This window comes from Paramormyrops kingsleyae, chromosome 4 (genome assembly GCF_048594095.1).
Source record: "Paramormyrops kingsleyae isolate MSU_618 chromosome 4, PKINGS_0.4, whole genome shotgun sequence".
NCBI lineage: Eukaryota > Metazoa > Chordata > Actinopteri > Osteoglossiformes > Mormyridae > Paramormyrops > Paramormyrops kingsleyae.
The window spans coordinates 21,341,848-21,353,961 of record NC_132800.1 but is presented as its reverse complement, the minus strand read 5'-3'; the positions used below and the strand labels follow the sequence as shown (position 1 = coordinate 21,353,961).

The 12,114-nt window shown below is 50.1% G+C and overlaps 1 protein-coding gene across 1 annotated transcript in view; it reads left to right on the top strand.

The window, feature by feature from the left end:
• The window catches only part of ptprn2 (protein tyrosine phosphatase receptor type N2), a 132,236-nt gene that overhangs the window by 27,447 nt on the left and 92,675 nt on the right, over positions 1 to 12,114 (top strand). The window contains exons 4-11 of the mRNA XM_023804876.2: positions 911 to 1,028; positions 1,540 to 1,678; positions 2,413 to 2,782; positions 3,577 to 3,798; positions 3,985 to 4,022; positions 5,035 to 5,393; positions 6,756 to 6,842; positions 11,556 to 11,635. Of these exons, the coding sequence (XP_023660644.2) occupies positions 911 to 1,028; positions 1,540 to 1,678; positions 2,413 to 2,782; positions 3,577 to 3,798; positions 3,985 to 4,022; positions 5,035 to 5,393; positions 6,756 to 6,842; positions 11,556 to 11,635 (1,413 nt within the window). The remainder of the gene's footprint in view (positions 1 to 910; positions 1,029 to 1,539; positions 1,679 to 2,412; positions 2,783 to 3,576; positions 3,799 to 3,984; positions 4,023 to 5,034; positions 5,394 to 6,755; positions 6,843 to 11,555; positions 11,636 to 12,114) is intronic.

The window sequence follows — 12,114 nt, the reverse complement described above, 5'->3', positions numbered from 1 at the left end:
AGGGGTGTCGGCGAGTGGGCGGGGGGGTGAGGGAGTGTTCCGCTTCCGTGGTTACGCAATGCGGGGGCCTCGGAGCAGCCTGGCAGGGGTTGCCGTTAATCTAACCGCCGTGTCACACGCCGTCTGTTTAGAAAACAATTGCGCCTCTCGCCGTTACATATCCCATTAAGACGATCATTGACTAGCTGCTACTTTATGTCGAGTGAATGTTAAAGCTGGATCTGTCCCCATCTGGCGAGAGCCATGCCTGCGATGATCTATGGCGCCGCGGCGGGCGGCGGCGAGCGGCCCCTCTCCCGGCCGTGTTAAATGCGCTTGGCTACGATCCAGACTCCCAGGCTTCGGACTTCTGTGTCACGTTCAATGGTGTCATGGGACACATCTCTGACAGGTCTGCATAGCTGGGCACCTTCATATGGTAGCCATGAAAACAAATTTGCATACTTTATGTACGCCGATGAAAAATCGGGCTACCGAGGTCGTACCTGCAGTTTCCTTTCGTCATGTTTATGTAGACGGTACGGTCTTTGAGGATTCGTTTGGCAATGACGGAACACTGTTGCCAGACTGAAATGTACGGGCCGGGTATTTGAGCGGGTATTTGAGCGGGTATTTGAGCGGTTTGAAGTGTCAGTAACGACTTCTGTGTCGTCACAAACATGGTGATATAATTCAGCCATTAGCTGCACATTTTCAACGTTATACGGCAATTTGTAAGGGTTTCTAATTTGTTTCATTTGATATGGTACCTTTTGGGCTGTGTGAGGCCCCAGTGTTCCTGCGGTGTGTCTTTGCATCATAAATATAGTTATGAATCACTTCCTTGGGTATGTATGGCGTGTCAGGCATGAGGAACTGTGCAAGGAGACCTTCAAACATCTGCGTGTTTTGTCGTAACCCCCGGTTGCAGGATTATCTTGGGAGGATGACGCCACTCAACAGGCTGTCGCTCAGGAGCTGTCCAAACTGCGGAAGGTTTCCTACCGATATCCAGACACGGTCTCAGTGGACGGCAGCACCAAATCCAGGTCGGTGCTCACCGTTGGCGGAGTGTCCTTTAACTCCGCAATAAATGTTCTCTACATTGGGCGACCAGTGAATTTACTGGGCTGATCAAAAGCCTGATTCTTTAGCTGAACGAATTTGACTAGCGATCGTTTAATGTTCTCGTATAATCTTGATGGATTTATTTGTGAAATGCTTTTTATTGTTGCCATACTGTATATGCCAATCTGCATGTGGATTGATCTGTAACTGATCGTACCACTCCCAAATCTTTCTTTTGGAAAGGTTTAATGATGGGCTGGTTATTCTATGCTGAAAAAATTGGTGCTATTCAAGTTCATCTGATGAATGTTCACGCGGAGTGTCTATAGTGGAGGTGGTCAAGTTCATCTGATGAATGTTCACGCAGAGAGTCTATAGGGCAGGTGGTCTACAGGTGCTTTGCTGAAATCAGCATGTCTGTGCTTCAGAAGGACCAGGTTACAGGGCTGCAGGACTGATGCCAACTTCTCTGCATGTCTCACGCTGTGACAGGGTGGCCAATCAGAACCTCAAGCCCACGGAGGTGGAGCTGGGCCGATCTCTGCAGAAGTACCTGCAGCATGCGGGTCTCCATTACCAACTAGCCACTCCCACCGGCCTGAGGCCCAAGACTGGGAAGCCTGTGAGCCAGGTAAGGGAGTCCTGCCCTCATCCCAGGTCGGCAAACTGGGTCTGCAGCCAAATAGAAGATGTTGGGAAGACCTAGGGAGCTCTGAAAGAATGGGCCGGCTTAATGCCAGTCACCAACAACATGCGGTTTACTAAAGGTACAGCAAAAGCTGTATGTTAATAGGTAAAGATTGTGAGCCAATCTTTACTTTAAACAAATTTTAAAAATGTAGCGTCCTGTGTTTTCGGCAAACATGTCAGCCTAACTGCAGTGAAAACAGCGAGTTAAGTGAGAGAAAAATCTGTATTATTTGCTGAAGACAGCGAGTCATCAAAAAAAGGTGGTGGGGGGGGCGGGGATAGAAACCGCTCATGGGAGTTTTACTGACACAAAAATGTTCTGGGGGCAGATGGATAAAAGATTAGTTCACGGGGATAATCAATCAGATTGTAGAGGTGTTTCCAAGCAACTAGAGGAGGCAGGACCAACCAATCGGATGTTTTGGTCGCGCCTCCTCTAATTGCTTGGACTCACCTCCTCTACAATGTGTTTTCTCTCTGAACCAATCATTGTTCCTTCTGCCCTCAGAACATTTTTGTGTGAGTAAAACTCCCACGAGCCTAAAAACTGTGAAACCTGACACCTGTGGTTCTGTTTCATTATCCGGGTAATACATACTCCTTGTTTGTAAGTTTTCCCACAATGCAATTGCAACTTTGGTCTTATAATACATGTAACTGCTATGCGTTTCATAGGACGGCCCTCAGAATCTGGCAGATTACTTCCGTCCGAAGTCCCCGGCCAAAGGGGGTCCCCTGAGCTCCCCGCTATCCCAGGCCCCCCCTGCCGCCAAGCCCCCGCCGGCACACTCCCGCCTCCCTGGGGGCGAGGACACGGAGCTCATCGCCGCGCTGCAGAGGTTTCTGGCGGGGAGGCTGGGGGGCCGGCCTGCGGCGGGCGGACCCCGGGGAGAAGCAGAAGCATGGGCACCGGGCCTGGTGAAGAGCCTGGATGGGCACAGGGGGGCAGCCCCTCCGCAAGCATCACCCCAAAGACCAAAAACCGACAAGCTCCTCTTCAAGTCTGGCTCCCGCCAGACAAAGGAACCCCTCACTAAAGTTGATGGTACATGATGAATATTCATGAGCAGCCGCTCTGACGGTCTCTGTCCGCCTCCCTGCCTTTTTAGGTCTTGGTCTCTTACACGGCATCATAGTGGTGCCCTCACACCTTGACAGACCGTGTGCGAAGCTTCTTCTCGCTGCGCCTCTGTGTGGTCCATCCAGGTTCTCCGCTTTCCTCCGTTAGCCAAATGGAGATTGATTAGATGGATCTGTCTTTATGAATTATCTTCGGAATGTGAATGTTCCGGCCTGCATCCTGTCATGGAGCAGTCGTACGTTCCAGGCTTGGCCTCGACCATTGTATTGAAAAAGCAGTTATAGGAAATGGATGGATATTGTCTTACCAATTACATCATCCATCCGTGATCCAACTATTTATCCAATATGTGGGTGCAGGGAGTCTGGAGTCGATCCCAGGCAACATGGGGAATTAGGCAGGCAATACCTGAGATGGGATGCCAGTCCATTACAGGGCACATAAATGCATAAATGAAATTTAGAGATGTTGATTAAACTAAGTGCATGTTCTTTGGCGGCAGAATAGAGCCTAGACAGAAGGAGAATGTGCAAACTCCACTCACCTGCCACCATGCTGTCCTTGTCCTCTTTATTTAATTAGTTAGCCTTTGTTCGTTGTCATTGTAAAAGCAAAATGGTTTGACGGTTCATAATCCAGTCTGGGATGGGAATTAGAGGCAGCACCGAGGCTCGCTTTCAGTCCGTCCCCGGATCTCGCGGGACTTTGGTGATGGTGGGAGGACTTACCATGCCCCCCATGCCGCGTGTCCTTCCCAGAGGAGTTCATCCAGAAGGTGGTGACGCAGCTGGGCCGGCACAGCGTGGACGTGGACGCCCTGAGCGGCCGGCAGCTGGAGGAGCTGGCCGACTCCATCGCCGACACCCTCCAGGTAGTGGACTCAGAGGCTGCCGGGGGCGCGCGGCTCAGGGGGGCCCAGAGGGAGATGAAGAGGGACCCGGTGCCCACCTCATCGCTGCCTGAGGATGCCTCGCTGCAAGGTACCGCCCCCGTCAGTAGGTGGCGCCGTGGTTAACGTGCCCGAATTGGAAGATGATTAGAGGAAGGGCAGTTTTCCTCAGTTTTGTGCCCTCTGACGCCTGGCGTATCTCATGCCTTCGTCATTCGGATCAGGATAAACGGTCGGAAGATGGCTGATCTCTGATATGCTTCTTTTGTTCCGACAGAACAACAAACAGAGGAAAAGCAGAACTCTGGTGATAAGGTATTCTACCCTGCATGTATGAACAGACTAATGGGTTGAAAGAGCGAGTGAATGTTACATACGTGTTGCAATGTCACATGCATGCAAATAAAGCCTTGTTTGACTATTTGAAGCAGGTGGACGATTTGATCAACTGTATCTCCATTCTGTAATAGCACTTACATCACCAATATATAGGGCAGGCAGGTTGGAATATAAATATACCGAACTTTGCCAATGTCATAGGCAGTCAAAGGAAATGTTTAATTGATCTTCATGTTGGTGTAAAATTATGATATTATGTCTGTCATAGTGTGTCGGCTTAGCCAATTAAAAACCTCTCCTATTGTCACCCCAGTTATTGCAACAACCTTCCAATATACCCATATATTTTTTGACTTGACCACTAGCACACATTGAATCGCTAATGAATACCTCATTGACTTTTTAAACTAATTACTGTATATTTATTAATTAAGAGAAGAAGTGTAACAAATCCATGGTACGGCTGAGGTGCCCCTGAGGAGAGGTTTGGGAACTGAAGCTGTGTTCATCTCACCGTCCAGCTAGATATCAGTATCATATTTCGGAGAAAAGAAAAAAAATCCTGTTTATTTTTATTATTACTGTTAATTTGTGCATGTTTCAAAAGGATTATTTTGGTTTGTTTTGAGCAAATACACACTCACTGTCTTCATAAACAGCTTTAAGCATTTCATTTGACTGCCTTAGACTTTAGCACAGTATTGTATTTATTAGTCTCAGACATGTATAGTTCAGGTCCTGAAAGTTGAAGTCCAGACCAGGATTTTGTCTCAACCAACCAGTTGAGTACTCTGTGAATGTGATTCTTTATACTCGACTGGTTGGTTGCAACAAAATTCTGGTCTGGATTTGTACTTTTTGGCATGCAGTGGGTTTTTCCCAGCAGTTTGTTACCATTCCCCTACTGGTTACTTCAGTGACCCAGTACACTGGGGTAAGCTTTGTTTGTGCCTGTTAGTGTCGGCTGAAGCCCCCCGTCTACACGCAGGATCCCAGCCTGGTCAGCAAGCTGCTGGAGTACCTGGACCAGGCGAGCTACAGCGACACCCCCCGGAGGGATGCCTCGGAGGAGGAGGGGGGGGGCCAGGGGGCGGCAGGCTCCCACGGGATCGGGGTGGAGAGCGTCAAGAGCAGGACCACCCAGACGGACATCGCCGTGGAGAAGAAAGAGGCGGCGCCCCCCCCTGCCCGCGGAGCCGCGCAAACGGCAGACCCCGCCCACCTCGGGGGCGTCCCCGAGCCGCAGAAGAAGGACATGCGCTTCGAGGAGGAGCTGCAGCTCGACGTGAAGTCCGTGTCCATGGCCGAGAGGAGGGACGACTACGGATACATCATCACTGACACCGAGTCAGTGCCCCCCCCCGCCCCCCCACGCCTGCCAAACGTTCGCCCTACCGAGCCCACAGTCAGCTTACAAGGAGGCTTTTCTGGGTCGTATGACCAACCACACAATATCATTATAAATCCCACAATATATTGTTTAATGTGATTGGGCAACTCTAGGATGGAGGCGGAGCTTTAAAAAAACAAAACAAAAGTAGCTGTAGCCAATAACGGGAGCCAGGTGAGATGGTGTTTTCACACCAGACTGGCTTGCAGAGATCGTGCGAGGCATTGGTTCCAAGAAGCCTGTCATCGAACAGGGAGATTGGTCGGGTCGTTCTGGGGATGGATGTGTGACCAAAATGGCTGCTTTTGGACCCTTAAGCAGAAATGATTACATTTTAGTTGACTGTTTAATCCAACTCAAGGATTTAGGGCTCGGAATAGTCATTCTCAGGTTAGAGATCCAAATGCTTCACTCCGCAACACTGGGGCACCTCGCTGGAAATGTCCAGCCTTCTGATTGGCTGTATCCCTGCACCAGTCAGGCTGGATGAAAACACCATGTGACTGAACTGATGTGAAGGGCATGTCCCATCAGCCCCTGCTCTGACCTCCTAGACAGTGTTACAGGCCGAAACACAGAAAACATCCCCCAGCAGAATGTGTGTGTGTGGGGGGGGGGGCTATTTATCCGAAACAATTTCAGACCACTGTGTATCTGTGTCGCTTTTCCCCATTATCACCGTTACATCAGACTTTTCTCCGTATCCCTGACCGATATTTCACTCTACTGCCTATGGGAAATGCATAAGATACATGCTTAAAGTAATTTATACATTTAAATCCGATCCTCAGACTGAGGTCATCGTACTGCAGAACACTTATCAGAAGGTGCTTATCAGATATAGCCTTGCATTATACTACCAAGCACGGCTGGTAAGATTCATCGATGCGCGTAAAAGTTCACGATGCGATTGGCCTGATTATAAAAAGTGTGCAACGTATACAATTTGGGAAGAACTCAGGACCCATTGTATCTCTGCATCAGTGAAATCCAGTTTATTAATATGTGTTTATTAGTAGAGGCCCGATGCCTTTATTATTTAGAAATGTGGCCAATAATTTAATATTTGGACCGATTCCGACTCATCGTATCGTATCGGAATAGTAATCACTTCATATGTATCTTTAAGGTATCAGATAGTTGGCAATAGATCAAGATGTGCATCACATCGGCCTCAGTGATGGAGTTGCACATCCTTTCACATCCCTGGGTACGCACTTAGTCACTGACCCCTTCGTCACTGCGGAGGCGAGCTGAGTATGAAGGCTATTCCTTTGACCTTTGACCCCTGATTGCCCGCCCCTTCCTGTTCTCCGCAGCTCCCTGTCCACCGACCAAGGCCTGCACCTGATGGAGCTGCTAGCCCGGCGTGCCGGCTTGCAGATGACGGATATCCTCGAGCTCTCGTACGTGGGGATCTGCTTCTCTCTTCCAATCTTCCTTTCACTGTGTTTTGGTCTATTGGACAGTAGGAGGCCTCGCGGGGGTGACGTGTTTGTGGTATGCGAGCTCGCGGGTCATGGCACAAACAGCGCTACATTCCGTAGAGAAGGCGTGACAGTACATCGATCGGCCGCGGAGCGATTGGACTTCCACGGGCTCTCGTTACATCTAAACGAGGTCGCATTCTATCTAAAGATGCCCTCGGCCGTCAGCTGGTCCAGTCTTGTTATCAGTTTGTTTTGTTGGAATTACACAATCATCATTGTGGGCGTTGAGTACATACACAGGCACAAAAACACATTGTTGCAGACAAACAAACAAACAAACAAACGTTTTAGGCCTCATAAAAGGTGATTATGCGAGCTGACAGCTCATAAATACTCGCCCACACGCAGGCATGTTATTGATGAGCAGGTCAGTCACCCAGCAGCTGCGATTATTACTACATCGTCCCATTTTGGGAGCGTGAACTTTACCTGAACACAGCTCCTGCCCCGGCAGGTACTTGACCACGTGGGAGAATCTCATGCAAAGGATGATGGGAGACGGCCTTTATCTTCCCATCAGTGTCTTGACATATCAGTGTCATTGTAAATATTTATTTGGCTGTTACCCCATCAGCCACTCTTCTTCCCCTCCAATTCTCTCTCCTTTGCTGGTAACTATCAAAATAAAGCAAATATTTGAGTAAATCCTGGATATACAGCATATGAAAAGCAGCTGCTTCCCCACAGATCTGTCTTTTGAGTTAATTAAGCTATTAATATTCAGAGTTGGGTCATTCCGGTCCAGAGAGTAAAAGTCCAGACCGGGATTTTGTTTCAACCAACCAGTAGGGCATAATGAGTCACAGTTACAGAGTGCACAACTGGTTGGTTGAAACAAAATCCTGGTCTGGACTTTTACTCTCTGGACCTGAATTGCCCAACCCTGTTAATATCCCATCATGCTTAGCGTAATGTGAAAAAGTGCCGAGCAGCTCAGGTCCTCGTTATTTTGGCAACCATGGGTAGAAGAATCTTCTCCATGACAGGGAGGAGGGTAAGTCCTGGGGGGGGGGGGCTTGGCAGATGTTCTGGGGACAAAGGCAGTTGAACACTGATGTTTCATGAGGAACAGTGGCTGCAATTAAACATGGACGACTGATGGACAGACACCATCACCTACAGGCAACGGTGAATGTCGCAGATACAAGATCTGTACAATATATATGCATTGCTTCAAGATGCAAGGAAGAACAGGGAGATGGAGTCCACGGTCTGGTGGGAGTGCAGATACTTCTGCAGGTAGTACAGAGGACACGGGCAGTGGTCTACAGAGCGCTGTGGAAAACCATATAGTCAGATGAGTCACCCGGCGCTGGCCAAGCGGACGGCTGCGTGTGCGGCTCCCACAGCAAGAGAAGCCTTCGGGCTCCAGGGCTGCTCTCCCACAGTGAAGGTGAAGGTGCAGGAGGCTCTGCTCTCCCACAGTGAAGGTGAAGGTGCAGGAGGCTCTGTTCTCCCACAGTGAAGGTGAAGGTGCAGGAGGCTCTGCTCTCCCACAGTGAAGGTGAAGGTGCAGGAGGCTCTGCTCTCCCACAGTGAAGGTGCAGGAGGCTCTGCTCTCCCACAGTGAAGGTGAAGGTGCAGGAGGCTCTGCTCTCCCACAGTGAAGGTGAAGGTGCAGGAGGCTCTGTTCTCCCACAGTGAAGGTGCAGGAGGCTCTGTTCTCCCACAGTGAAGGTGCAGGAGGCTCTGTTCTCCCACAGTGAAGGTGAAGGTGCAGGAGGCTCTGCTCTCCCACAGTGAAGGTGCAGGAGGCTCTGCTCTCCCACAGTGAAGGTGAAGGTGCAGGAGGCTCTGCTCTCCCACAGTGAAGGTGCAGGAGGCTCTGCTCTCCCACAGTGAAGGTGAAGGTGCAGGAGGCTCTGCTCTCCCACAGTGAAGGTGCAGGAGGCTCTGTTCTCCCACAGTGAAGGTGCAGGAGGCTCTGTTCTCCCACAGTGAAGGTGCAGGAGGCTCGGTTCTCCCACAGTGAAGGTGCAGGAGGCTGTGTTCTCCCACAGTGAAGGTGAAGGTGCAGGAGGCTCTGTTCTCCCACAGTGAAGGTGAAGGTGCAGGAGGCTCTGTTCTCCCACAGTGAAGGTGCAGGAGGCTCTGCTATGGTCTGGGCCTCACTTGACCTATTAGGGGACGCTAAACGCCCCTAAATACAGAACCTTTCTGGGCCGTCACCTCCAACCTGCGCTGAAGCTGTTCTATCCTGACGGGAGAGGAATGTTCCAGAACAATGTCTCCTCTAACGGAGCACGAGTGGTCAGTGAACGGTTAGGCGGGCATGAAAATGGGCGAATCTCATGCCAGGGCCACTAGATCACAACCCAGCTGCCCCCTTAAGGGAAGGAGGATCCCGTAAGCAGGTGACTCCAAATGATGGTGCTGTACAGAGAGAAAAGCCGTCACCGCCCTCTAACGGAACCCCAGCTACACGCCGGACCTACTCCAGGTGTACAGAACGTGACTCAGAGTCCGGCTAAAGTTCTTAACATCATCTGACAGACAGTACCACAGTACCGGGTCCAATACCGACGGGCTTTGGGCTGTTAGGCTGCTGATCCTAGACTAACTGTATTAGTCAGGGTGTACCACTGCATTATACTGCATTATGTACCACTGCATTATATTTACTGCTCTTTCAATCATTACTCTCTCTTGACAAGCTCTCTTTCCACCTTTTGCACTATTATGTTCATATTTATTCATATTACTGTCATTACTATCCTTATATGTGTTTTTATATAATATAAATACATATTGTTGTTTGCAATTCCACACTCTCTTATACTATATTGCGACGTGACAATAAATCTTAGGCTGATCTAAATCACGCCGGCCTTCCCCTGTTCCCATAGGCAGTCGAAAGTGAAATTTCATACATAAATGGATGTTGGTAAATGGAAGCGAGACCTGGACGGATGGCAGTGAACAGTGTTTCCCACAAATGCAGCAGTGTAATGCGTCTTTGATGCTTTTTGTTTGAAAATGGCTTCTGAGTGCGCAGCCGTGTATGACTCACAGGTGTTGGAGGCTATGTGCTCTCTGAATGCACCCCCCCCCCTAACTAACGTCTCTTTTGTCTCTGCCTCCTTTTGAAGGGGGCCTTTGCGACGAAGCAATGGACGGTTGCTAGAACACGGGGCTCTTTGTGTGCCATTAGGGCCCGCCCAGTAGGGGGCGCTCTGTGGTCGATTATTTTATTTATTTTTTTTTGTATGTGACGCCGCTCCTCATTCCTGGATCACCAGAGGGGCTAATCCACGCTGTGCAGATCCAATTGGGTTGTCTTTTCGGAGCGAGAGGGAATGAAATGGACTCAGTATCTTGTGGCGTGTGTGATTTTTAGGTCACCTTCTCGCTATTTCGGCCGTTTTAAGCACAATGGCGCGGGTCCGAGCGGCGATCCAGCCACCGGTCGTCGTTCCCCAGCTGTCACACACGTGTGCTGCACAGCATGACCACCAGGTGGCGGAACTCAGCCATGCAGATCATGCGTAGCTTGGGCTGAATTAGACTTAACCCTACATTTGCACCCATTTCAGAGAACAGCAGCAATGTAGTTAAAAATGTTTTTAAAAAATGGAGTGCCTTGTGATGTCTTACAGTCTCTACACTTATAATGCAATCAGCATTGCAAATCAGGACGAATTCAGTGGCTGTTCGGTCTGTGTTGGTATCGAAACCTCTCTACAAAGAAGCTCTGCTAGCAGTTTGCTTGACGTGTTCTTTTTTTGCCAAAGCCTGTGAATGGTACAGTCTCGGGTGATTATGATTAGTTTAGTGAAACCTCCTCAGATTTGAAGTTATGGTGCTTATTACCATAATTTTCATTTTCTACGCTGGCAGGTAGATTGCCTGCGATTTGAATGTGCTAGCCATGCCCGCAGATTGGTGTAGGGACTTGGGGGGGGGGGTGTGGAATTTCCCCCAGCCACACACTGGTGCGAGTTTGTGCGCAGAAACTTGGAGCATGATCTTGGGGAGATCAGGGCGGGGGGGGGGGTGTTCTAACAGTAAGGGGGCCTCGTCCATCTCATAGAAACACCAGGTGTGTGTTTGACAGACCCCCTGGATGCCTTGTAAATGTGAATTCATAGCCACACCAACCCCTGAATCGAATGGACTTTTGACGCTCAACCCCCCACAAAAAAAAATTATTTGTGAGACTTACAGGGTCCACGATCCTGCCAAATTCCGGAGTCTTCCCCACCTTGCAGTATCCCGTTTGCAACTGGCCCCAAATACCGTCACGCCCCTCCCCCAGCCCGAGGAACCAATTGGATTTCAGTGATGGGGCCGCGGAAACTCATCTTACCCAGCGGTAACTGCTCCACATTCTCCGTCGGTACCGTCGCCGCGTTAGAGACGAACGGCGGCCGGCGACTGTGGGCAGACGTGGAGTGAGCGGGGCGGCGGGGATGTGGATGCAGGGATGTGGCGGCAGGGATGTGGTGGCGGGGTCGCGGTTTATCCACACTGGGTTCACTGCTGGCGACCCCCTCTTCAGGTACTTATACGGACTCGATTTCACCCCCCATTTAAAGAACAGGCAGCAGGAAAGCTTTGCCGCCTCCCCCCCCCCCCACGGGGAGACGCATGTGCTCCTCTCTCTCAACTCCACTCTCCTCATCTCCACAGGGTGGTCGGCCCAGTGGTGACCTTCAAGGTGAGGCCCAACGCGCGTAACCTCTCCACGGCGGACGTGGCTGACATGGCAGGTAGGGACAAGCCAACCCCCCCCCCCCTCCTCTCTGCCTCCTTCCATTTCGGTCTCTCCTGCCGCTGATCTTTCATCTCGTCCTCCCTGCCCGTCTCGCTTTGCCTTTATCTCCATCTCTCTCCGTCTCCCTCTATCTGTCTCTCCCTGGCCCCAATGAGATGTGCAGCTGATGGTAAAGTCTTCCCTCATGCGGGCTCCGCAAACTGGGCTGTGGGCAGAGTTAGCGACTCGCAGGAAAAAGTGGCCAGACTCGTGGCACAGAGACACAGGCATTTACACGCAAACACGCACATTTCTGCACAACCTTGTACACCCATATGTCCGGATTTGAGACAAAAACTGGGTATAAAATACAATAACACTTTATTATTTAAATGTATGTCGCTTTGGGGAAAAACTGTCTGATAAATGTAATATATGAATGTATTCTGGGGGAAATTGTTTAAACATAAGGAGCATAAATATACTAAAGAAACA